The sequence below is a fragment of the Delphinapterus leucas genome, chromosome 3 (genome assembly GCF_059928025.1).
Source record: "Delphinapterus leucas isolate spDelLeu-1000000601 "Yukka" chromosome 3, BTC_Dleu_Yukka2, whole genome shotgun sequence".
In the NCBI taxonomy this organism is placed as follows: domain Eukaryota; kingdom Metazoa; phylum Chordata; class Mammalia; order Artiodactyla; family Monodontidae; genus Delphinapterus; species Delphinapterus leucas.
The window spans coordinates 64502296-64528820 of NC_143131.1; the positions used below are offsets into that span (position 1 = coordinate 64502296).

The window sequence follows — 26525 nt, forward strand, 5'->3', positions numbered from 1 at the left end:
TACTTATGTACAGATTTTTTTCGGTATATATGTATTGCAGTACTTACTACATGATCTGCAGCTGGTTGAATCTGTAGATTTGAAACCTCAGATATGGAGGGCCAACTATAAAGTTATATGCAGATTTTGGACTGCACAGGGGTTGGCACCCTTAACCCCTGTATTGTTCAAGCGTCAACTGTATATGTAATTATTTCTAATTCTTAAATACATAGTTTATCATGCATAGTTTATCATAGTTTATCAAATTATAGTACTATATTTGGTCTTTAATCTTAAAGAAATCTTGAAAATGTATTATTTGTATCTTACTATATTCAAGACACCTTATTTTACAGTTACTTCTTATATTGTGAATATTAAACACTCTGCCTTTCATGTTATTCCATCTACATTCTAATGATGTGAGATTACAGTTAGCACATTTAATGAGGTTGGATTTGGGTAAAGCTGTTGAAGGGTGCAGAATGGCAGTTAAAAAATGCAGAGACATATGACGATAATGATTATTTTTTATGAAATTTTATTTATTATATAGCAGATTGGTACAAATCTCCTGATTTAGATTTCTAACCTTTGCTGAGGTTTTCTTTTTAAAAATGTATTAATGAAGTTGAAGATCTTTTCAGTTTTTTTCCCAATAGATCAATTTCCCAAAACTATCTCAATTTTGGTATTATTGTTAGAAGAAATTAAATAATAAAGGGACAATTATGATAGAGCTGTTATTCTTATGATGTGCCATTGGATTGTACTTAAAAAATTTTTGTTTTGATAGCTACATCCATCTTAACAATGTCTTTTTGATATCTGTAGCACAACAATTGTCTTGCTTATTTTGTGTGTGTGTCTGATGTTGGACCAAATGATGTGTGTCCATTTATCGATGACCTATTATTCTAAAACCATGTTAGGAACATTGGTTTACATAGAAATATATGTAATTTATTAACAGACCTTAAATTGTCTACTTAGATATATTTTGAATTTAAATTTTTAGGGATCAGAATTAATTTCACAAAGTATATGAAAGCTGTTGAATTTTAGCATAAACCCATATAGTCTCATACCTGGGGTGTAGCTGACAAATTATTGCTTTGTAAAATGAATTACGTGAATCACGGAAGCTTTAAACTTTTTCTTTTTATAGCCCTACCTGAACCCATCCTTCCATCCATCCAAAAAATTTACCCAGTAAGTGTTCCTTATAAATTATTACAATACATGTTATGACAAGTATATGTGGAACTATTATGTGCAGTATTAACGTGAATATAAAAGTAGTATTAATTACCTTCTAAATATATGATAACATTTTCTACATAGACTGAGGCATTGGCCACTAGAATGCAAAAATGTTTCATATAATTTTTCAGAAGACTCTGCTATTTTATTTGGTTATTGGCAGACAATCTTGTCATTCATGTTAATGGTGGAACTTTTTGTGTGATGCTCATGATTATCACTAATGGGAATTAAATATACTTAGTTGGTGAAGGCCCATTTGGACTCATACCAGTTTTTTTCATGCTACCAGTTTTTTCTTGCTACTTTTTTTCATGTTTAGAACATATCTTTAGTTAGTAACTCAGAAGTTTTATAGCCTAACATATGTATAATTTGAAATCAGGGGAAAAAATTAAGATGATGAACAATTGGGTAATCTTTTTATCTTTCATTTGATCTTACCAAGTAATATTCTAAGAGGTAACATTAGTACACTGTCCTTGTGTGTACACTATTAAGAATCCTGGTGAAGTTAATTGGAAACACTCAAGAAATGAAGTGTGCCTACTAGAAAAAGTTTAGTATGTACTCAGTTTGAGTTTAGAGAAACCTAGGTAATGTACTTATTCATAATCTATAGGAGTATTTTTGTTTCTTTTCTGGTTTTTGTGTTCTTTTCTCCAGAATTTGCTGTTTCTTTGTTTATAGTCTTACCATTTCTGTTTTCTTCCATAGTCATTCTTGTTCCTGGTTTTTTTTGGAAATAATATTTAGGCAGCTTGTTTAGAATGTTTGACCAACCTTCTGAAACCACATAATTTTTTACCTGTTAGTTCATAAACTTATAAGAAGAGGTGTTTTCTAAACTTACTAAATAATCATATTACACAGGAAAACATAACATCCATCTTGAGTGATCAGTTTTCAAAGAATTTATTTTATATGTGTCAGACAAAATATAATAAATATATTGACATGGAACCTAAATTAAATGTAATTTAATCTTTGATGATTGAGAACTGATGTTCTTGTTTTTGAACATCAGTTATTCTTATAATGCACAGATATGAGGTACTGGATAATAAAGGGTTCACTGTAAATAGAGTCTTGCTGTAGTGGGGGCCTCCCAGTTTGTGGTGTCATCTACTAGAAGAGACTTTTTAACACAAGAACCTTTTGGAATCTGGCTATCTTATCTTCCTCCTTTTAAAAACAAATTTCTGCTGTGGAGAACTATTATAATGAGTTTACAGTATAGCTATGTATAAGTATTTATGCTTTTTTAAGGATTATGGTAAATGAAAGCATCAGAAAGTATAGAAATGAAAATAACATGAACTTTTGGGCCTATTCTTGAATGTTTTCCTCCCTCTACAGTTTTTATTCTTTAGCTCATACTGAATGGTCAAAGATAGTGACTGGGTGTTTACTATTTCATTGCATTGTCTCAACTTTATTTTTCTTTAAGACCTAGGTTTCAGTGTAGAAAGAGCTGCATATATTTTTCAACATACAAAGGATCTAAGTTAAACTTACCCTTTAAAGAATCTATTATTGTGTATTGAAAAGATGCTTCTACAGAGATCTCACTTAAAACCATGTACTACTTGGAACTCTCTTTACTAATGTAAAATACTGATGAAATTTCAGTTTAATAGCACTATGCTGGGAGACAGAGGTATTACTTTTATAAGATAGATTCTTACTAGTATATGCTAGTTTGAAGAACCTCATTTTTACTTCTGTGTTTCATTTTTCTAATCACCTAGCTTTCTCCCATGACAGGGTCCTGATTTCTGTTCACATGTACTACCTCTAAGCCTATATTCTCCACCCTGTTTTGCTAATAATCTTATTTCTACACCTGTAACCAGGAAATAGATTTAATACCTGCCCAGCCCCAAGGCTTTAAAAAGTACTAATAGCAAGCCCTACTAGACTTAAGAATGTCTTAATTTGCTTTCATGTGTGCTTACATTGTCATAAATATTTAAACCACATTATCTTTACTATAAGATTGATACTTACATGGATAAGGACTTAATACCCCTTCTTAGCAGGTTTTTTTGTTTTGTATGAAACCTGTAAACTGATCAGTGGAGCGCTTTTTTCAGTGGGCCATCTGATGGAACAAGCAAATTAGCTTGTTTCTTATTACTAACAGTAACTATCATTTATTTAGTATCTATTTTATATCAGCACATATAAATTTTATATACAGTATCTTCAATCCTAAGCAAATAAACTTCTAAAGTACTCCCCTTGTTTCACAGTTGAATGTTAGAAAGATTACATGATTGATCCAGGCTGTTTAGTCACAACTTATGGATGCAGCAACTGGTATTCTTTCCATTAGACTGTGCTGCCTATGGAAAGGCAAAATGATAGTAGTAGTCACTAAGATACCATTTCATCTAATTTGCATTGCTTACCACATTTTATTTGTATATATCTGATTGCTCCTATACAGATATATTTATATACCTTTAAGAAAAATTGATATGACAAAATTTCAGCTTGATAAAAAAGCTTGAGAATGATTTAAAACTTTACAGCAACAAACTTTCAATTAAAAAATTGGTATGGTGTTGCAATTCAGTTGTTATTAAATTATGAAAGGAAAAGATGAAAGATTATAAACATCTTTATCAACTATATCATGATATATAGCATTATTGATTATTACTCCTTAACTGTTGACTGAAAAAGCAACATAAATGTTAGAGGACAGAGTGTTTACTGTTGAGTTAAAGAAATGAAGTTGAGAAGGTTTAAATATATAAACCCAGATTAGGCGTATGAAGGGATCTTTATTTTAATGCAAGCATATTATGAGATTCACCTAGATTTATGCTAGGTAGATTTATCAAGACAACTTATATTTGTTTCCTTCCCTAGTGGTATCTTCCTATTCTCAGAAGCCAAAGATAATTCCACAATAATGCATTGAAAGTTGCAGGAGGTAACCACATACTGTGTTGTAAATGTATAGTTAAAATAATCATCATGCCTCGCATATACTGAATAATTAATAAATAGATAATATTGCTACTATGCTTTCCATACATTGTATCATTTAATTTGTATAACAACCCTATGAATACTGTTACTTTCCTTATATTATGGATGAAGGAGCTTAACCTTTGGAAAGCTAGATAACTTGGTTAAGTTCACATAGCTGTAGAAGAACAAGGTTGCAAACCTAGGTCTGACTCCAGAGCTCATGCTCTTAACCACTTCATAATAGTACTTCTACTTTGTGTTAAATACTTACATTCCTTTCAAAACTTTAAAGATCTCATTCATATCAGATATAATTTAAAGGCAATTTAATGATCAGTCTTTAATGTACATCACTAGATTAGTGGTGATCTGCATAAAATTAAGAAGTCTTGGTAGAACTTCAATGTATCATTTAGTTCTTTCTCTATATAGGTAAAACTCCACTTAAATGCTCCATATCAGCTATCCTGTTCTTTGAGATCTTCCTCAACGTTTCTAGGCTTTAAAAATTCATATTGTTAGAAAATTGTGCAACTTAAATTTCTTTGCCTAGAAATGGAAAACAGTCATCTTTCATTTAAGCTATACATCATTTTAAAGAACAGTTACCAAGTAAATGTTCAGCAGGTCTAATTTAGTCCAGAAAGTGTTTAATTATCCAAATTTTCAAACTTTGAAGGTAAAGTAAGATATGATGACACAGCCTCAAAAGATCATGGAATCTGGCAAAAGGTGTTTTGCTAGGCAATTATATGGGCAAAAACAGTGAGACTTTTCAAATGTTTTTCAAGAGATTACTTATTTAAATTTTTCTTAACTTGGCATTGTGAAGAGAAAATGGAAGATATGTGTCTTCAGCATTTAAATATCATATGGAAAATGTTTTCAGGATTTAGTTATTACATATCTGGATATCAGAAGCCCAAAATAAGATATAACCTTAAAAAATAATAGAGATATCTTCCCTAAGTTAAAAAAAAACAGTAAATATCAATAATCCAAAGGAAAAAATGCTTTAAGAAATAGATGTTGTATTGGTTAAATTGTTTTTCTCTGGATTTAGATTGTAATTTTAAAGGCTGCTTTTATTTCTTTGGCTTTTGGATTGCTGCTTACGTGCCCTCATCCTATCTGAAGTAACATATATTGTTCTTCAATACATAAATGCAGTTGGGGAGCTCCTTTTAAAAAAATTCTTCAATGAAATTTTTCTTAAAGCAGAAAATCTTTCTGTAATATGAATGATTACCAAAAATGGGGATTACTTAAGGTTAAATAGAATCCCTATTTACTTGTAGCTTCTTTTAGTTGGATCCTATTTTTTGTTTGTTTGTTTGCTTGGATTTCTCCTTCAGTTCTCCCTCAATAGGTATGACATGGCCCTTTTTATATATAACCTTGAAAAAGAACAGTGAAGCTAAGAGAACACTGGCCAAACTGTTGGTTCAGGGTCCTTCAGCATTTTAATATAGTAGGTCTCACAACTCTATAGTTTTAATCTCACAATTACTGATATGTTTCTTTAAATTACTGAACAAAATAAAAATTTTAAAGGGGGTTCAAACAGTTTTAAACTTCAGGTAAGAAAATGGCTGCTCTGTCTCAGCATCATTTCATAAGTTGAATGCTTATTGTGCTAGGTGCTAGAAATCAAAATAAGAAGCTTTCAGAGCAGAAACTATTAAACAGTGACCCACTTTTCTTTTCCCTGTCATTTGAACTTATACCTTTTTTGTTTAATTCCCTAGAGAATATTAAATTTTATAGTTTTTTTTGAGCACTATAATATTTTATAACAATAGAAGGTAGCTCAAAATACTGTATGCTAACAGACAAATGATACATAACCCCTGTGGTAGGAGTCAGCAGGGAGTGTGGCAGAGGCCACCTGTTTAGGCTAAGAACCTTTCAGTGGACTGCTGGATGGACTGGATCTGCTGCTTCAGTTGTGAGCCTTCTTTGATGGTGACAGAACAGGCGATGACAGGCCTGGAGACCCCACCGGCTCGCCCCAGGGCCTGCTTGGAGCGCACAAACACGTAGGGCACATTCTTGTCCTCACACAGCAGTGGGAGGTGCAGGATGATCTCCAGGGGCTCGGTGTCTGCAGCCATCACGATGAACTCAGAGATGCCTCTCTTGAGGGTTTTGGTGGCCTCATTGGCTCCTTTGTGAAGCTGCTTGTAGTTACATGACTGCTGAACGAGGTCCAATAGTTTCTTGGTGAGGTCGGCATCTGCAAGAGGGTAGGCTTTCAGATTTACATCAGCCTCAGTCATGGCTCCGGTTCCATGGTATCGTCACTCCTCAAGGAGCACAGGTGATGTCAGAGCTGGAGCCGGTTTTACAGTTTTAAATAATGTTATCCTAAGTCCAACTTTACACTTAACAAGTAAGAGCAAGACAAGTAAGAAACCTGCTCTTCCTTCTGCCTTTACTCTTTATTACAAATTAGTGCTTCTCTCCTAGTCCCCCTAGTCCTAGAGACAAATAAGATTTCTACTTGAGTCATATAATGTAATAATAAATCTGTTAGAAGTGTAAGGGAAGCCCCACATTTAGGAATGCCAACTTTGTGAGTTGTGGTTGGAGTAGAATTTTTCTTCTGACAGAAAGGTAATCACTTCTTGGTAGTTAAAAATTGTTGATAGAATTATAGGTAATGGGGCAGGGAGAGAATATATTTTTATTTTCTTGCTCTTTGTTTTTACTGATGTTTTTTGCGGACTATCATTAAATAGATGCACTACCCTATTTCTCAGTATTACCACTTAGTTATTTGGGGACCCTCTATTTTTTTAAATATTGGAGTTATTCAGATATTACTAATTGAATTAATATCTATAAACCCAAAGTTGATCTGTTGGGTAGTTGAGAACCTTAAGTGTAGTTGTCATTCTGCTGCCTTAACCAATTGGGTTTTTTTGTTTGTTTTTTAAATCTTTCTTTTCTGATGGCAAAGGGGAATATAGAAAACCTTTCTTGAGGGCACTGTGAAAATTACCTGAGAAAGAGTATTTTCTAATGTAATAGATATGTATTATTTGAGAATTTCTATAGTTCATTTAGTTTATTTTAGAGCCATAACTTGCAACTAATAGAGGAAAAATCAGATATGAAAATGAATGGCATACCATAGGCAAAAAGAATAAGTACTCATTAGTATTCTTTCTAATAAGTATCTTGTTTGGGCCTGGATTGCAAGCAGATGATATCCTCCTTTATGCATATTGTGCTAAAAGTAAATTGCTGAATATTGCTTGCTGGTATGTTTCCTATCTTTCTTCTTTTCCCTGCCTTCTTTGTCTTTGCAAGTTCAATTCATGTTGAACATCATTATTTCTGTTCCCTCTAAGATACAAAATACAAAATGAAATAAAATTTCAAAAAATCTTAAAATCAGTGTAAGTACTATTTATGTATTAAAATTACTTATATGACCTTTGAGAGAAATTTTAAGTGACAGTTGGAGAAAGCTCTCATCTTGTCCTTGATACACTTCAGAAAGTACAACTGCTCTTTATAGAAATAATTGAGAAGGATATACATTTATAAAGAAATCTAAATATTATTGGATGGAATCTTGGTATGTACAGTAAGGTTTTATTTATGAATTAGAAAATCTTTTGCTACCATAGGAATTCATTTGGTTAACTGAGTGATATACCTCAGTCAGGGTTAGAATATCTTAGTTTTTCAGGTCCTTTCTGGCCTACTCCAAACATGGGTGAAACCTTTACTGGAAGAAAATCTTCAGATTTCCAAATTGCCAACATAAAGAAAATTCTCTCTTCTTCAGACAGCCTTATGTTAGGATTTATAAAGTTTTTTGGTGTGTTTTTAAATGGCCTCACATCTTTCCCTTTTTCTTTTTGATAGGAATCTTTTAGTCCTGCTATACAGCTGCACCTTGTACATCAAGCTCCGTGTAATGTTCCTCCTTACCTCTCAAAGAATGAATCAAATCTTGGGGACCTCTTACTGGGCTTTCTTAAATATTATGCTACAGAATTTGAGTAAGTGAAATTTCAAATTGTGTTTATTCGTTTGTAAATAAGTGAATGCTACAAATTGGGTCATAAACTGTATTTATCAATTTCAGTGTTGTAAACTACTCCAAAAATGTGTAGTTTATAAAATTTAATATCTAATAATTATTAGAAACTAAATAGCTTTCCTGTTTCTAGCTAATAAAAAAAATTATAGTTCAATAAGCCCAGTTTTAGTTGATTTCAGTAGTGATCCCATTTTATATTTAGCCACCTCTTTCCACTGTAGGGCCTGAATAAATGTTTGTGTTGGTCCTGTGTAGGTGCTGTATAGTATGGAACATCTGTTTTCCAGGAACTTAAAATTTGTAATAAAAAACACAGCTAAAACAAACTTGGAAAAAGTTCTACTTAATACTTGATATCTGAATAAATAGTTGTGTTTGTATGATATACAAATCAAGGACTACTCCTTTTCCTTTTTTTTTTTTTTTTTGGGTGAGGGTGATACATAAACATGAAACAGTAAAGTGTACAGTCAGGCTGGCCATAACTGAAAGTTCTTACAGGAGTTTTTAGTCCAGATAGAGTGGGATTAGGGGTTGTTTGCAGCTCTTCTGATCAATTTGGAAAAGCTTGAAGGAGAGAATGAATGAGAGAACTTAGAAGTTGTACAGTTAGAGGAGGAGGGTACAGTGACCATAGGGTGCCAGTTTGAAGAGGTTTGGAGAGGGGAACAATAATAGTAAGCCTAATAAATTGCTATTACTTGGTGGGAAGAACTGTTCTAAGCAGATTATATGTATTATCTCATTAGTTTACATAATAGCCAAATGAGTTGGTATTATTTTATGCCCATTTTACCAGTGAGGCATATAGAGAGATGAGGAAACTGGCCCGAAGATCACACAGGTAGTAAGGGGAATACTTCAGATAGTTTTGACTGCAAAATTCACTCTCTTAACTATGATACTTTACTGAAATGTTGATATTATCTGCTATCATACAGGAGTTTTAAAGAAACTTGACTCATATAAGATGATTTGAAACATAGGACCTGAAGGAAGAAGTGTTCTTTACATTTCTCCAAGTAAAGTTTCTATCAGACTGCCTGTTTTGTTTATGGTTGTGTCTCCATTACCTAGCCCAATGCCAGGTAGTGGTACTTGAAAAATACTTGCTATAGGTAAATAATTTTGAAGCAGAAAGTAAGATTATGGATATGAGTCAGATCCTCAAGGTGACTTAGAAATTACTGAATTAGGTTAAACAAAAGGAGTAAGAAAAGTGCTGAAGAAAAGTAGTTCAAGAAGAATGAAGTTATAATAATCCAGGTTAAAAATGACCAGGACCTGAATGTAAGTCTAGGCAACAAAGATAAAAAGGAAGGAGCTTTCATCTGTATAAAGATGAGGAAAGATTTAAGACTGTATGAGACATGGGACATAAGAGAATATAAAGGTTATTCTAGAGTTAAGATTTTTTAAGATGTTGCAATGATAATAGCTAATGTTTCGTGAATGTTTACCTAGTGTCCTGCAGTATGCCGAGTGAATCCCATGTATTATCTCATTTAATTCTCAAAATAACCCCTTTCAAACTTTGGGAATTTGTGAACTTGAAACTTGCCCGTAACGATACAGTTAGATAGCCAGAGAACTGGGATTCAAATTCAGGTGACTAAAACCACATTCTTAGTTGTTAGACTGTATTGGCATCATCTGTTGTGTCATGTAAATTAGATATTGGGGGAAGTTCATAGAAGAAAGATATTTTTCTGCCATGTAGAGTTTAGGATTAGAGCATCTAGAGAAATACTTTGAAAATCATCTGCTTTGTTGGACTGAAACAAAATGGTAGATGTGCAGGTTTGTATGTTAGTTTAGTATTAACAGAAACTAGCTTGCTGTGCCAAATGAATCTGGCTAAGAGATTTTGAACTTTTGGATGCACTTGTTATGATGCTACATGATTTAGGTGACATCTTCACCTACTGTTTCATCATATAGTGCATTGTTGTTTCATACCAGATATTTTCAGAAATTTGACTGTAGGGAGCATAGCCAAGAGTGTAGTCATGGTAATGAACTAGGTGCTGTGCAGAAGAATTCTGGCAGCCATTAGAAGCATTTGTAAGGATGTTTTCTGAACTTTGAGATACTATTAAAAAATTCCCTTTACTTGAAGACAAAGAATTAAGTGCCTGTGAAAGGATGCTTGAGTACCTGGTATGAATGGTGCAGAAATTTTATATGGCCATTTAAAATTACCATTAAAAAGATTTTCTTACCTACCTCACTCGCAGCTTTCTCCTTAAACCTTGCTGCTGAAAATTCTTAAAATGAAGCCAGCTTTCTAGAAATGTACCTAGGAACGAGGAACTGACAAAATAGGAAAAAAAAGGATCAGGTGGTTCAGGAGTCTAGAAAAACATACAGTCAGAATTTAATCACTTTGTAACTTAGCAAAACAACAAAAAAGAAAAGAAAAGAAAATTTTAAATTCTAAATATCTTACAGACTCATAGCTACTGGAGAGTCTAGGAACCTTAAAAGGTATCTGTTTTATAATTCTCTTTATTTTCTGGATGCCCAATCACATGTCATTACTGCTAGTTTATCTGTTGAATTAAAAATACATACCTATATACTTAAATACATACATTTTTTGAAAAAGGAAATACAAAGGACAATTTTTCTATCTCCTATCTTACTATTTTTTCCTCATTTTATTTCATCAATAAATCATTGAGTGCCTACTCTATACCAAGCTATTTTCTATGCACTGGGGATATAGCAGTTAACAAAAGTGTCTTTATGGAGCTTATCTTGTAGTATGGAGAGATAGACAGTAAACAAATAAAATGTACAGTATGTTAGATGGTGGTAAGTAGAGAAAAATAAAGCAAAAGCAAGAAAGGATATTCTGGTGTGTGTAGTTGTTGCAATTTTAATACCTGTATTGCCGTTTAATACCTGGCGTGGTAAGACAGTCTCACCGAAAAGGTGACCTTTGAAATAAAGACCCAACGGAGAGGAAGGTGTGAGTTATGTGTCTATATGGGAGAAGAGCTTTCCAAACAGAAGGAAAAACAACTGCAAAGACCCTGAGGTGGAGGTTTGCCTAACATGTTCAAGGAACAGCAAAGAGGCCAGTGTGACTGGAAGAGAGTGTAGAAGTCAATGATGTCTGAGAGTTAAGGAAGTCCATGTCATGTAGGGTCTTGTGGTTAACTTTGATGACTTTGGCTTTTCCTCTGGGTAAAATGGGAAACCACTGGAGGGATTTCAGTAGAGAAATTGCGTGACCTGATTTAGTTTATAACATGCTCATCCTGGTTGGTGGATAAGAATAGACTGAAGGGGGAGCCGAAGGCAGAAGCAAGGAGACTGTTTAGAAAGGTGTTGTAGTAATCTAAGAGAAGTCATGTAGCTTGGGTAAAGGTGGTTGCAGTGGAAGTGGATGAGAAGTGGTCAGATTCCACTTACATTTTGATTTGCCATAGATTAGATGTGACCTAAGAGAAAGTGAGGAGCCAAGAATGGCTTCTAAGATTTTGGCCTGAGCAACTGCAAAGGTGGAGTTGCCATTAGGTGTGATGCGGAATACAAGGGAGGAACATTACTGATTTTGAACATTTTAAGGTTGAGATACCCACAAAATATTCAAGTAGAGATACTGAGTAGAGTTGGATATACAACTCTAGAGTTCAGGAGCGAGGTCACAGTTAGAGCTTTATATTTGGGAGTTGTCAGCAGGTAGATGGTATTTAATGCTAGGAAACTTTTTGAGAAAACCAAGGGAATATAGATAGAAAAGGTTCAGTCCAAAGACTAAACCCTTAGATACTCCAGTGTTAAGAGGGGTACAGGAAATACAGAAGATACAAGAGTGTTTTAAATGACAGTGAAGAGAGAAAGACAAATTCAGAATGTAGATATTCTGTGAAATAATTGGCCTAGTCTCTCAAAAAGTCAATATCTTAAAAAAAAAAAAAGTGGAGGGGACATTTCCAGATTAAAGAGATGGAACAATCAAATACAATGGATGAACCTGGATTACAATCTGATTGTAGAGAGGGTGGAAAAATTATAAAAGGCATTTGAGTTACATTAATTTCTTGATGCTGTTGGTATTACAAAAGAGAATAGCCTTATTCTTAGATATATGCCAAAGGATAAAGAAATGAAGTTTCACTCTGTCTGCAGCTTAACAAAAGGGTCAGTTCAAAACATACACATATACACACACACACAAGCAAATGTGGCAAAATATTAACCACTGTTGCACTGCTTTTAAGTTTTATGCTTTTCATTTTTCCCTTTGAAAAATGTCAATACAGAGGTGAAATAAAAATAGATTAGGTATGAGAAGGAACTAATATATAGTAATCAAAAAAGGAAGAATCATTGAGAAAGGAGGAAAGCCAATAGAATGTGGTATCTTGGAATCCAACGGGGAAAAACGTTTTGAGGAGGAGGGAGTGATTATGTGCGTCACATTTTTTGATAGATCAAGTACAAGATGAGAACTAAAAGCTGACCACTGAAGCATCTGTCCATGTGGAGGCTACTGGACCCTTGATAGGAGCAGTGGATAAAAAGCGTCATTGGGGCCTTTCTCACCTTCTGAGATGGCCCATACTCTGTGGAGTGTGTTTCTCCCAAGCCCAGTCTCGCCTTCTGGGATGGCCCACACTCTCTCTGTGCAGTGTGTTTCTCTCTAAATAAATCCACTTCTTCCCTATCAAAAAAAAAAAAAAGTGTCATTGGTGTGAGCTAAAGAGAGAAGAGGAGGGGAGGATTTAGGTAGTATAGCTAACTCTCTAGGGAAATTTACATACTTGTAAAGGGAGCAGAAAAAGTGGGGTAGAAATTGGAGGATTAAGCACGGTTGAGATTTTGTTTTTAGAAAGAAATTTTGCCATCTTTATGGCAAAATTGGTGATACCAGAAAAATTGTAGTAAATCGTTGAACAGTCTACTTGTTTGAGTAGAGAAGGATTGGAATCTAGAGCACAAGTGGAATAGAAGCGCTGACAATTCATTAATAATAATGAGGAAAAAAAGAATATATAGATACAGACAAATGCAGGTTGATGTGGTGGGAGCTAGAGGAAACTATCTTTTTGATTGTTCTAGTTTTTTTAGTGAAATGAAGCATGGACATCAGCCAGGAAGGATTGTGAGGGAGTAGATTTGAGAAGTGAGGAGAAGGTATGAATTGTCACGTAGAAGAGTAAAGGAGTGAATTAACTATGGAAATATAGTATGATTGGTGGGTAGTGGCATTTAGGATCATTTTGAGCTAAGACATCATGAATTTAAAGTGATCATAAACGGAAAGGTCAATATGGTTGCATTTTTTCTCCAGCGCTGTTTAGCTGCTTGGGAAAGGATTGGAGTAAACAAAGATTTAATTATAGTTGTATCAGCCAAGTAAGTTCAGTGCAGCAAGAGCAGGTAAGAGAGTTGAGGGATATGCAAGGGAGTGATTTTAATAATTGACCATGGACAGGACATATTAAATTCAGTCTTGAAAATGGGCACAGTGTTGCCTACATGATATCTAGGTGGCAGTTTCCAATAGTTACTTGTAAATTTTGGCGTGGGGCTTAGTAGCTGGAGAAGATGATTTGGGAAAGAAACATCAGAGCACTGAAGCCCGGATGGGTGCTCTAGCATTTGAAAAAGATTGAAAAAGACAAAGTCCTGATAGACACCAGCATTTAAAGGGTCAGGCAGAAGAGGAGCCAGTCAAAACAAAACAAAACTCCAGGATTAGAGTCAAGCTTTTTCTCTGTTTACAAGATTTGAAATCCCTAACTAAGTGTTTGTTTGTTTGATTATTTGCTTCCCAGCCCTTAGTAATAGAATAAAAATATACAATTTTTTCACTTACTTTGACTAGTCTTAGCATATATGCAGCCATGTGGTATCAGACACATAATTTTGTCTTTATTAGACTTAAATTTTTCTTTGTAATGTTGTTGAAGTCTGCATTTCCAATTTAATCAATTGTCTCAAAATACTTTGTTACAAAAAGAATGGCTAGAAGAGAATTAATAAATGAGTACCAGCTCATTATCATTACTGAAGAAAAAAAGCAAGCATCTTACCAATATAGTCAGAAATCTGTTTTATATTCAAAAGATTATCATACATTATCAGATCTGTTTTAGATTAAGCCCCATATCTGTTGTTCTCGTCTTTTCTGAAACATCCCTCTTTTATAGATTGTATCTTATTTTATACTTTAATTATTGAGTGACAATGACAGATTTTCACATGGCAAGCAAATTATGGTAGAGAAATATGGTATGATAAAAGGCTTAGTTTAGAGCCTGTTTTAAAGAAGGAAATGTGTAGGGAAAATATTTCTAAATTACCATTTGAATTCTACATTTAAATTCACCTCTAAGATTAAAAGTAGTATATAAGTTATGTATCATGTTTATGATATGAAATATTTAATAATTTCAAATATTTGAAAGTTCTTCAAAAATGCAGTAGATTGAATCAGTCCAAATAGTAGTGGTTCAAATATTCTTTTTTAATTCCTCTATGAAGTACTTCAAATGATACAGTCATTTAAATAACTGAATTGTTTGGATTGTTTATAGGTTGAAGATTAAACACTATCTGGTTAGTGATGAAAAAGTGAATATGGATGTGTCACATATGTTTCTGTGATCCAGTTTAGAATCAAATACTGGCATGTAATATAAATTCAGGATTGAATTTAATAGAAATATAGTGGTGAAGAGAGTTCCTTTGATTTAAGAAAGTAAAAGTTTTAGTTTAACAGCAGGATACAGTATTTCAATATTTTAAACTTGTCTGAGAGAAAAAAATCAGTCCACCCCCTTTTAACATAATATTTCCTATTTTAATTCTACTGCAGATTCCACTGTCCTATAAGTTGAAATTAGAAACAAGTAGTCTCAGGAAAAAGTTCATTTTATTAGTGAAATTTGTCTTATGCGGTATAAAGTGAAGTAGCACAAAGTGTAATTCTACTGTAATTTTGTGTGGGTCAGCAATGTGGTTATATAACTCTCCCCTTTACATTGTTATTTTTAAGAAAATTTTGGTAACACACTTGGACCAGTAGAGCAGTGTACTTCTTTTCTGTTTGGAGTCCAAACTAACAGAGCTGCTGCACATGATGGATCTAAAACGTCTTACTGTAACCAATCCTAAGTATTTCTTTTTGACAACCCACTTATTTTTAAAAAACATAAATTCTGATATGTCTTTTAAAGAACTTAAAGCTGTCTTTGCAAACTATTTCTAAACTGTATTCTTGGTAAGAAAAAATAGAAAATCATACTTTGAGGATTCTTTTCAGTTATCAAACTTCACAAGATGCAATATTTTCTTGCATGTTTTACATAGAAATTAGTCAATTTTCCAGAAACAAATGCCATACTGGACCCACGATTATATCCTTATGGATTCTCTAATAAATAGAGACAGAGTAGGACAAGTGTTACATTTGGAATGTCCCAAACCATGGTCTTTCTCCTACTGAAATGATGGAGAAAGCTAAATACAGCTGAAAAAAAAGATATCAGCTATACCCCAAACTCATTTTTCTATTGAATACAAGCTGAGTGGTTATGTGTTTTTAAAATGTTTTTGAAAAAAGGAAAATTGTGCTTGTATAAAATTATTATAATTTGAACTTGTACAAAATTATTATAAATTTAAAAGAACAGTGTAAGGTTAGGATATACTAAAGACGGGACAGTTTACCTTCAAGCATGCTGATAAAATTGTTTTACTTGAATAAAACTTCACTGTTAACATTTACGTCTGATATACAGCAATAATGGTATGTTTTCATAGAGTATTTTTTTTTCTTAAAACAGCATCTTCTTGCTTCTACTGGAAAATTAAAAATTTTTCTACCATAAATCATATCGGTAGAGGTGCACCTGAACAGAAATTATTTAATGATGCCAGAAAACAACACAAGATTACCTCTCTCTTACCAAATAAAAACTTCTTACTGGGGTGTTAACAAGGAACATAGTTTTTTTGCTTACTTACATCTTATTTTTCATATTACTTCATTTATTCAAAAAATATGTATTGAATACCTAGTTTATACTAAGCAACTAGGTGAAGAGTAAAAAAAAAATACACAAATAGCTCAGCATCTTGGAGCTTTCATTCTATTTAGGGGTGACACACAATAACATAATAAATAAGCAAATTGTTAGAACGTAAGTGCTGTGGAGACAAACGAAGTAGAGAAGGGGAAATGGGGATCGAGGTGCAGAGGGTTGAAGCAAATTCCAGTTCTATGAGAAGATCAGAGTAGGCTTAACTACTGATATAATAAAAATAATAAAAGGGAAGTTAAGAAAATAGTTAACATGATTAATGTTTTTCTTTTGATAGCTGGAACAGTCAGATGATTTCAGTTCGTGAAGCCAAAGCCATTCCCAGGCCTGATGGTATTGAGTGGAGAAATAAATACATCTGTGTAGAAGGTAGCTTTCCCACAACTACTCTCTATTTCCTATCCAACTATCATCATGGTACTGAGAGAATTACTTGAATACTTTCAGCTTATATTTCATCTAAAAGTAATACATTTATGTTCTGAAGTGGTTTATAAGTCTTTTAATCGTAAGATTTTAATTAAAAAAATAATTTAAAATTCTTTAGTTGTAAAATAATAAACACGAATTTAGGTGTCGAATCTTTCCAGTCAGTAGGATTTGAGCAGTCTTCACGCACCTCTCATGCTTGTAGTTGGTTGAAATTTAGTTTCGTGACTTACAGGTAGAAGAAAATGATTCTTTGAAATAAAATTAGTTCTTTTATACTTAAATATTGATAATTAATACAAGCTAGATTTTTATGAATATTAAATTGATTTTCCTTTAAAAATTAAATGGCCTGCAGATAGTCTGTTCTCTAAAATTAATTTACATGTAGTTGAATATTTCTTTAAGTCAGTGGAAACTGACTTCAAGAGGCAATATTGTTCTCACAGATGCCAAGTTGATGACTTTTGTAAATCTTGAGGTAACATAAAGGGTTGAGATTTGGTATTTGCAGGAAAACATCAGATTTAGAGTATTTTAATCTTGAATTATAATGCAACATCTTAAGAGTTTATAAATGTGAAATTGAATCTCCTGCTTTGGTGTTTCATTTGCTAAATTGCACAGTGTGTGTATGTTATTTTAGTTACTTGGTTCTTTTGAATATTAAATACAGTTGTAAAGTGCTACGCACTGTGATCTGATAGTTTGGCATATGGCGTTATTTTATTTTGAAAAGTACTGTGACAAAGTTTTTTGAAATAGCCTTTCTGAGCAATAAAAAAATAAGCAAAAGGAGTTTTTAAAATTACGTGCCTGATTATATGACAAATCTAAAATTAACATCTCCATCAAATTTCCTATTCTTTCACACCTTTTTTGAGGTCTTTCCCCTCATTCTAGCAACTTCATTCTCTTTCTCGCTAGTCTCTCTCTTTCAGCTTTACAGCATACATAGGTCTTCTCATCCTTGAAAAATACTCTTGACTTGATCCTACTGGCTTTTCTGAGTACTTTTTTTCCTCTTTTTTATGCCAAAATTCTTCAACTCTAGTAATTTTAACCTACTGCTGGCATTATTTCAGCTCCCATCTCACTCCTGATGCCTTTAGTTATCCTTCGTTTCTCACTATTATCTTCAGTTTCCTTATTCTCTTATATAGAATCAGTTTCTTTGTCTCTATATATGAACTCTTCTCTCTTATTTTGTGGGTGAAGGGTGAGTGGGGTGAGGGTAGAGACATGGAAAGTAATATTGGAGACACACACATAAAATCTCTTATTTTGTTCTCTTCCTGTCTTGTCCACTTTTTTCTCTATCCTGTTTTTCTGTCTTTCACTGCCAAATTTCTAATACAAGTTACCGTTCTCATTGCATTTTTTTTAAGCCATTTAGTCACACCATAATTCTCTGCACTGTCTTCCATCCTCCCTGGTATTAAACCTCTTCTTTCAAAGGCATTGACCTTTCTCCTACTAGACAAATCAGTGGTTTTTTATTATTTATGGCTGCCTTGGGTCTTCATTGCTGTGTGCGGGCTTTCTCTAGTTGTGACGAGCAGGGGCTACTCTTCGTTGCAGTGCATGGGCTTCTCATTGCGGTGGCTTCTCTTGCTGCAGAGCACAGGCTCTACGTGCATGGGCTTCAGTAGTTGTGGCTTGCGGGCTCTAGAGCACAGGCTCAGTAGTTGTGGCACACAGGCCTAGCTGCTCCGTGGCATATGGGATCTTCCCAGACCAGGGCTCGAACCTGTGTCCCCTGCATTGGCAGGCGGATTCTTAACCACTGCACCACCAGGGAAGTACCTCACAGTAGGTTCTTGACTCTATGATTCTTCAGAAATCTTACCTATTTTTATGATTTAGACTTAATATACCTATGCTGTTTACTTCACTTTTAGACATCTTCTCACTTGAATTTTATCTACCTTGTTAGACAGCTCATAGCTATTATAAAACTATTTATTACACACATAAATCTGATGTTAGGCTAAACCACATGCAATTGCTACTGTGTAGGTCAGAAACTGTCAAATATTGGCAATTTCATATAATTCAACCAAATAAAAAACTGAAGTTCTCATTTTAATAATTTCTTGTTTATATGTGCATTTAACATTGTAGAACCTTTTGATGGAACAAATACAGCCAGAGCTGTGCATGAAAAGCAGAAGTTTGACATGATCAAGGATCAATTTTTAAAGGTAAACAATGCATCAGATTAACTCTAGAAGCATTAGTGCACTAGTGTGCTTTGAAAATTAAAAAAAACATATAGGTAATAGGAAAGAACAGCTCTGGTTCCTGTGTTGTGAAGCAATTAATGTGGCACAATAGGGAATTTATTACTTGAATTTAGAAATACTCCTTCAGAGAGATCTGACTCCGCTTTTACTCACATGGCTTTCACTTTGTGGAAATAAGCATTTTCACAGTGAGCTTATTAAGCTCTCAAAATGAATGAATAAAACCTAAAGGACTCCTTTCCCTCCTTAAAATATTGGGGAAGAAACATAGCCTTAGAAGAAAGCCATGTCTGTTCCATTTTTTTCTTCTATATACCCCCTGTAACAAGGAACTAGAGCTCCATTTTATCTTTGTTTATATTCTGAGAAGTTACACAAAATGTATGTGTTTGTGTGCACACACATTTTATATATATAAAGTCATATATATGTAAACTGTAGTTTATTCCTTAGCTCTCTAGTCCACAGTATGAATTTTTTCATCAGTGATTTTGCTAGGTTTGATTCCTAGCTTCAAGTTATTCAACAATACAGAGTAGAAACACATTGATAGAAATATGTATAGTAATATTATGAGACATATAGGAGAGAATACTTCATAGAATAAAAAGATCAAGGAACTTGTGAAGATCATTTTAGAGGCATATTTTTTCATTACCAAGACATCAAAGTGGACTTTATTTTGATGATTATTAAAAATGCAAGTGTATCATGTTTACAGGCTGTCCTTCAAATTAGGCCCTCTCAGTTTGTCAACCAGAATAGAAAATTTAAAATGAAATGGAATTCTGTAGGGCAAAACAAGTATCCAAGAGGGAATGTTTTTCTCTATCAGATTAAATTGAGAACTCAAAAATAGCATTTCTACATTGCTGTTCTTACTGATGGGTGAGCTTTCATTTATGATTGTTTAGCTATAAAACCAGTACTTTTAGTCAGTTGAACAACTGAAGTAAGAACAAACTGCAAAGATCTGCAGCCACATTTTTTGGTAGTGGGCCAGATTTTTAGCTTATGAACAAGAATTTCAGTTTCTTTTTTCTCTTAAAAATTCTTTTCACTCTTCTTGTCTAGAGGTATTGTATAAGGTGCTTTATTATAGATTTACTCTCTCTTTATAAATAGTTTTTAATTGGAAGAGCTTTCTAGATACAAAATAGTTAATCAAATAATTGAAGTAATCTTTCCTTACCCTCTCAAACCCAAAGGTTTTGTATTAATTACTTTGCTGTTTTAAATGACATTATCTAAATCGGTGAATAAATGTTAATATTGTCAGTTGCATCTTTTTGTACCACCTATGTGCTCATTTCTTTATTAATGAATTGGAACTACACAGGTGTAAAGTTTTTAAATAACATCTTTCTGATGACAGAAACAATACTTTTACTGTGTTAAAAACTTGAGATATAAAAACACAGACACAAAAAAGTCATCCCAAATTTTACTGCCTTGAGAAATCACTGTTAACATTCTAGTAACTCTCCTTTCAGCCTTTTGTTCCACATATATTTTAGGTTTTAAGAATGATTTTTCTTTCTCTTCCAGTCATGGCACAGATTGAAAAACAAACGAGATTTGAACAGTATACTACCGTTAAGAACTGCTGTCCTGAAAAGATAACTGGCCTCTATTTCTTAATAAAGAACAGTAGTAACATCATAATGCATTTTGTTTACCTTCATCATGGTTTCTTTTTAATTGTTCTTCTTGTTTTCATGTTTTATTCTTAAGAGGACATACTTATATATGCATATTTTATTATGACATTTCCTAATAAAACCCTTTGATTTAAAGATGTATTTTTGAAAATGTTTACATTGATAATTAGTAATATTATGGCATGAATTTTCAGGAGATCAAATAAAATATTTTTTTGAGAATTATCAAATAAAAGTTTTTTGCTATAACTGTAATTAATTGTACCACATACTAATACTGAAGAGATGTGTGGACTGTTGGAAAGGGTCTGATGTATACATACTTAAAAGTATCACCTTCGGTAGATGGTTTGTTGCCTGAGTCTGTTCTAGTGAAGTGAAGATTCGAGTCAGTTATTCAGTTACTTGAAGCAAAATGAAATCTTTTATTTCAGTGAAATCACTGCAGAGGCATGGAATACTGGACAATTGCCTTAAGTCCTCACCTGACTCATCAGGATAAACTGAGGCTTTGTGTCGATATTAGCATTTCATTAGTACCTCACATGCTTTTGGTGTACTTGTGATTGCTTTAAATTTTGTGTTGAAACAACTACATTTTGCACTGTAATAATATGAGCACTAACTCTGTATTGTACAGCAGTTAGGGAATTGTTTTGAAGAATCAGTTCAGTGTAGACATTTTGAAAAGGTTAAGTCCTCTGTGCTTTATGATAGCTTAGTGCAATTTGCACTTTTGTTTTACTTCCCGTTTTCCTGCTTTTATTTTTCCTGTGACATGAAGCAACAGAAACTGAAAGATCAAAGTTGAGATTATATCCTATTGATAGTATCAGAGTTTTTTCTGTGTATAATTATAGGATTGTAATCTAAACTGGAATTTTTAGGCAGTAAGCCACTATAAAATGTTCTAGATAAGACATAACATTATTATAAATAAAAGCTTAATGTTTGTAAAGATATCTTTTCCACAAGAAGAAATAGTGGTGGCTGCTAAAAATGCTACAGTGTTTATTAAGGTCGTTTTTGGTTTATGTAAATATTTGTAAATTGGTCAGTGCCTGTAAATTTAAATATAAATAATCTTAAAAACAGTTTTAACTTTTTCAAAAGGACTGTGTACAACTTCTTTTAGACCTGCTGTAGCACAGTTTGTACCTCTAATGTATTTGGTTTTTTTGCAGACCAATTCAAATGCTAACAAGACTTTTGCTTTTTGACTCATAAAAGGTGCATATTTTCATTTTTTTCTTTAAGTTTAAATTTTTGTATGATCAAATGGAATAAAGTTTATATATGGAAATTGTCGATGTGTTTTTTGCTTTTTTTTTTTTCTTTCTTCTGTGAAAGTCTTTACTTCTGAGATGAGATTGAGGCTGTAGTTATCATCTGGAGCTGAACCGAATCCAGTTATTGTGTGTAATTATTTAGATTATGCAGAGAATCTTGGAATCAAGTTCATTCATCTTTAAGCCAACTAGCCACATCAACGCCCTATTTCTCTGGCATTATTAGGAATGAAGCTTTCCACACAGGTGAATTTTTCAGTTTACTGATGATTAATGCTTTTGAAGCAATTAAGCTTTATATACTAGTTCTTTTTCTTGGAAATTTCCCTAAAATGTAATTTACAATATGCAACTCTTCTTTATCAGAATGTGTTGAGTATAATTAATATTCTAGTAATGACTCCAGGTAATAATTATAAACAATAAATAATAGCCATAGTACTCCACAGTAACACTGTGTAGCTGTCAGACATGGGTAAGTGTCTGGGGCATTCTGCCTCTACAGTATTATGACATTTCCTAGTAAAGCCCCAGAATTTACTATGGACTCCTTCATGCCACTGTTTTCTCAGCTTTCAATGACCACCAGGCCCCCTATCTCACTGCTGCTGCTTTTCAGCCATATCGCTATAACAGATAAGAAGTTAATAAATTTACACCCAGTTGTAAATCAATAGACTGAAACCTAAGATTATGCACTTTGTGACTGCTAAATATGTCAGATAAGTGGTCTATCAATATATGAGAGAATTTTTTTTTTTTTGCAGTACGCAGGCCTCTCACTGTTGTGGCCTCTCCCGTTGCAGAGCACAGGCTCCGGACGCGCAGGCTCAGCGGCTATGTCTCACGGGCCCAGCCACCCCGTGGCATGTGGGATCTTCCCGGACCGGGGCACGAACCCGTGTCCCCTGCATCGGCAGGCAGACTCTCAACCACTGCGCCACCAGGGAAGCCCTGAGAGAATTTTTAGGCTTTTAAATTATTTTCAACATGAATTATTTAATTGTGTTGTGAATAATACATTCTTTTCTATTTGTATTGATCTGGCCATTTCTATGTTGTTACTCAGGAAAGTAGTGTTAGAAAGTTTAAAATGTGCAATCTGTACTGCAGTTCTAAATTTTGGATTGGTTTGAGCTAAGATCTTCACAAATCTTGTTGACTATAGTTAGTGTTCCTAAGAAATTTTGAGTTAAATGGAGGGAATATACCTGTAGTTTTTTTTGTGTGTGTGTGATACGCGGGCCTCTCACTGTTGTGGCCTCTCCCGTTGCGGAGCACAGGCTCCGGACGCGCAGGCTCAGCGGCCATGGCTCACGGGCCCAGCCGCTCCGCGGCATGTGGAATCCTCCCAGTCCAGGGCACGGACACACGTCCCCTGCATTGGCAGGCGGACTCTCAACCACTGCGCCACCAGGGAAGCCCACCTGTAGTTTTGATTAGTGTTTAATAGATCCCACAGCTGCAGTTGATTCCTTTTTGTCCTAATGAGCAGACACTTGGGATTACTAATGCAAAAGCCAACCTGCTGTAAGAGAATGCATACTGCTGATGTTACACCTGGTTTAGTGAACCCTGGACTATTGTCTTCCCTCTCATGCCCCCCAGCTGATGCTTCTGTACTGTACCTCAACTACCTGCGGTTCTTTGCCCACAGACAATGCACACATATGAGCTAGGGATAACTGTAACTGGGGAATACTACCTAATTTACATTTATCATATTTAACAACTCTGTGAATAGAATTTGCTGTAATTAAAAATCAGTGTTAGCTCTTCTAGCCACAAAATCATTCTTATGAAAAAAAAGATCTTTATGTATTGTGAAGATATCTCTACCTGTTGTACATAGCAGGCCTGTTCTCTTCAGTGCAGGGACCATTCATTAAGCACCTACTATGTGCTAAGTACTTTGCTAAGCTTCTGTGCTTGTATGAGATGGGGATAGTGGGACAAAGATAAACTTTCAGTCAGTCTGCTGGGGAAAGAGACACAAACATAATTTGAATATAGGATAATGTGGGAACCTAAAACAGTGTTATTGAACTTAAGCTGGGGATTTCAGAGAAAGGTGTGATCTTGAATGATGAGTACCCAGGTAAATAAAGACGGGAAGAACGTTTCAGGTGGAAGGAATTGTGTACATAAAGGCACAGTGGTGTGACTTGGCAAATGTTAGAACTCCTGACTTCCAAAGACAAGACCAGATAGCTAAGATGTGGGTTGTTAGCATTTATCTTCCCAAGGACCTTGTGCTTTAGTCCTAGAACAGTGGGAAGCCATTGAGGGCTCTTAAACATGGGCATGGCATGATCTGGGACTTTGGGTTGAATTTCAGACAAAACAGACTTTGGCCAATGTAGGGAAATTATTCCTCTTCAAAGTTTTAAGATTTGTGGAGATAAAAGTTTCCTGGCTGAATAATCCAGGGGTCACTGAGGAAGAGAATACACAATATTGATTTGCAAATATAAAAGGAGCCAATACTGAACAATGGTTCAAAACTGGGCTTTTGAAATGGGCAGACTTTGTTTTCCATTGGGTCACTTTGCTAGCAAAAGGAGACCTTGAGCAAGCTGGGTACCCAAGCTCTTCTGAGCCTGTTTTCTCATTTATAAAACCAGCATCTTAGTTAAACCTACCACAGCAGAGTTGTGAGGGGGAAATTACGAGTGCCTGAACTAGTAGTAAGTGTTCTGCTCTGTAAAAGGGAGGAGTTATTTGGTTGGGGTAAGGGCCCATCGAGTAGCTCAGTTCTGCTCCAAACCTGAAGCCTACCAAACCCACTCTAGAGGGAAGAGAAGCAGGGGGGCTGTGTGCCTTTCCTCCTCCCAACTCCCGGATGCAGCAGGAGCCTGCGCCCCTCGGAGTGGTGCTCTCCAGTTGCCCAAAGGGCCCGCCAGGGACCCGCCTAAATTGGGGCGGGGAGGGCTGCGGGAAGTTAGATGCGCAGGGAACAGGAGACGCTGAGCCCCGGCCCCAGAAGCTCGGTGGTGAAACTTTCTGACGCTTTCTATTTAAAGTCGCGGGGCTCGCCCGCCCCCGGGAGGGAACCCGAGCCGCCCCGCCGGGACAGGGCAGGGCCGCGCCGGGCCGGAGGCGCCGTCAGAGGGAGAACACCAGGCGCTGCGCGGGCGGTTCCGGCTCCAGCTCCGGCCCGGGAGAGGCGCGATGGCTAGCAGCGAGAGCAGCCACGCCGCGGACAGCGCCCTGGGCTCCGACGCGGACGAGGAGGTGACCCGGGGGCTGGACACTGAGGAGGAGTCGGGGGGCGAGGAGGACGAGACGGCCGCGGAGTCGGAGTCGGAGCCGGACGCCAGGTAGCGTGGGCCCCTCGCTCCGGGCCCGCAGCCAGACGCGCGCCGCCCGGGCCGGGAGGGCGGCAGCGAGGCTGGGCGGGTGCTGCGCGGGGGAAACGCCGCACCCTTCCTTTCCCTCTTTTTAAGCGCTGGGGTTCATTTCCCTCGAGCTAAGCACTTTCTCTCTGGGGGCGCTGCCTTGGGAAGAACTTGAAGGTGAAGGTGCTTGCTGTCAGCTGGAGTGACAGGCCCGGCTGGAGCAGCAAAATTCATCCCTCCCCAACCCCCTTTCCGCCCTCATTACCACCCCCTCCCCCCAGCCGGCTCCTTGTGACTTGCTGCTGCTCTTGTTTATTCCTGGGGATTTACTTCGGGTTCTGCCGAACTGCAGACTTGCGCAGAAATGCCTACGTTTGGCCCAAAGCCTAGGAACAATCTTGAAAGCCTGAGCTAGAGGAGAAGAGGGTATGGGGTGGGGTGGAGGCCGAGAAGCCGTTCTGGAAACTTCAAAGGACTGAAAGTCTCCTGGATGCCCAGCACTGACCTAGGTTGCTAGAAGAGGACTTAATTTTGGTACAAACGCCCATACATTCTTTGGAAAAAAAGAAGCATGAATTTCAGTCACCCCTGTTATTAAAATTCTGCTTTTTTTTTTTTTTTGGTCTCAAACATTTATCAACATTACATGTGAATACAATTAGGTAATAACTATACACAAATGTGGGTCCCCCTGCCTCCCTTCTTTCTTGTAGGCCCTAAAATGAGAACAGCAGGAATCATCTCCTCTCGATTTGGATTTGTTTTTACCTTTCCTTGTTCTCTCTGAGTATGGGGATGGGGGTAGGGTGTTTGTTTTTAGTTTTAGGTTTTTTGTTTGTTTTTCGGTTTGTTAGTCAGTTGTGTCCCTTCCTAAATCTATTAATATCAGTAGAAAGGCTTTGTAGGGGACAGATGGTTGTGCAGCACTGCAGAGCGCCCATCTTACCCAAAGTTAAAAGTGCCGCCCAACCAAAGACAGCAGAGCTGAAGCTGAAACAGCCCACAGAGGGGCATTGATTAGGGTGAACTGTCAGTCAGATAAGAAGTCTGGAATATCGGTCACATATTTACCAAGTGGGGAGCAGGCACAGTCCCTGCCCTCAAAGACTTTATGGAAGAAGTTAGGAAGCAATATGGGGACCATGAGACAATGTGCTGAATACACGAGAGGGGAGGGAAGGACAGACCATGGTACCGTGGAAGGTCAGAAGA

General features: G+C 35.7%; 2 protein-coding genes and 1 pseudogene across 9 annotated transcripts in view; 2 read left to right on the forward strand and 1 right to left on the reverse strand.

Annotated features, from left to right (window-relative positions):
• TENT2 (terminal nucleotidyltransferase 2) overlaps positions 1-21994 on the forward strand; it is a 58322-nt gene extending 36328 nt beyond the window's left edge. For all 8 annotated transcript variants that reach the window (XM_089909059.1, XM_022593979.3, XM_089909061.1 and 5 more), the window contains 5 exons: positions 1151-1194; positions 8110-8246; positions 16628-16719; positions 18904-18983; positions 20574-21994. In XM_089909059.1, coding sequence (XP_089765185.1) covers positions 1151-1194; positions 8110-8246; positions 16628-16719; positions 18904-18983; positions 20574-20648 — 428 coding nt within the window. In that variant the 3' untranslated portion in view covers positions 20649-21994. The remainder of the gene's footprint in view (positions 1-1150; positions 1195-8109; positions 8247-16627; positions 16720-18903; positions 18984-20573) is intronic.
• Positions 4516-6685, reverse strand: LOC149749582 (NHP2-like protein 1 pseudogene; annotated as a pseudogene).
• Positions 21995-22089: 95 nt separating the features above from the next.
• CMYA5 (cardiomyopathy associated 5) overlaps positions 22090-26525 on the forward strand; it is a 114375-nt gene continuing 109939 nt past the window's right edge. Inside the window, exon 1 of the mRNA XM_089909058.1 lies at positions 22090-25295. Coding sequence (XP_089765184.1) covers positions 25147-25295 — 149 coding nt within the window. The 5' untranslated portion in view covers positions 22090-25146. The remainder of the gene's footprint in view (positions 25296-26525) is intronic.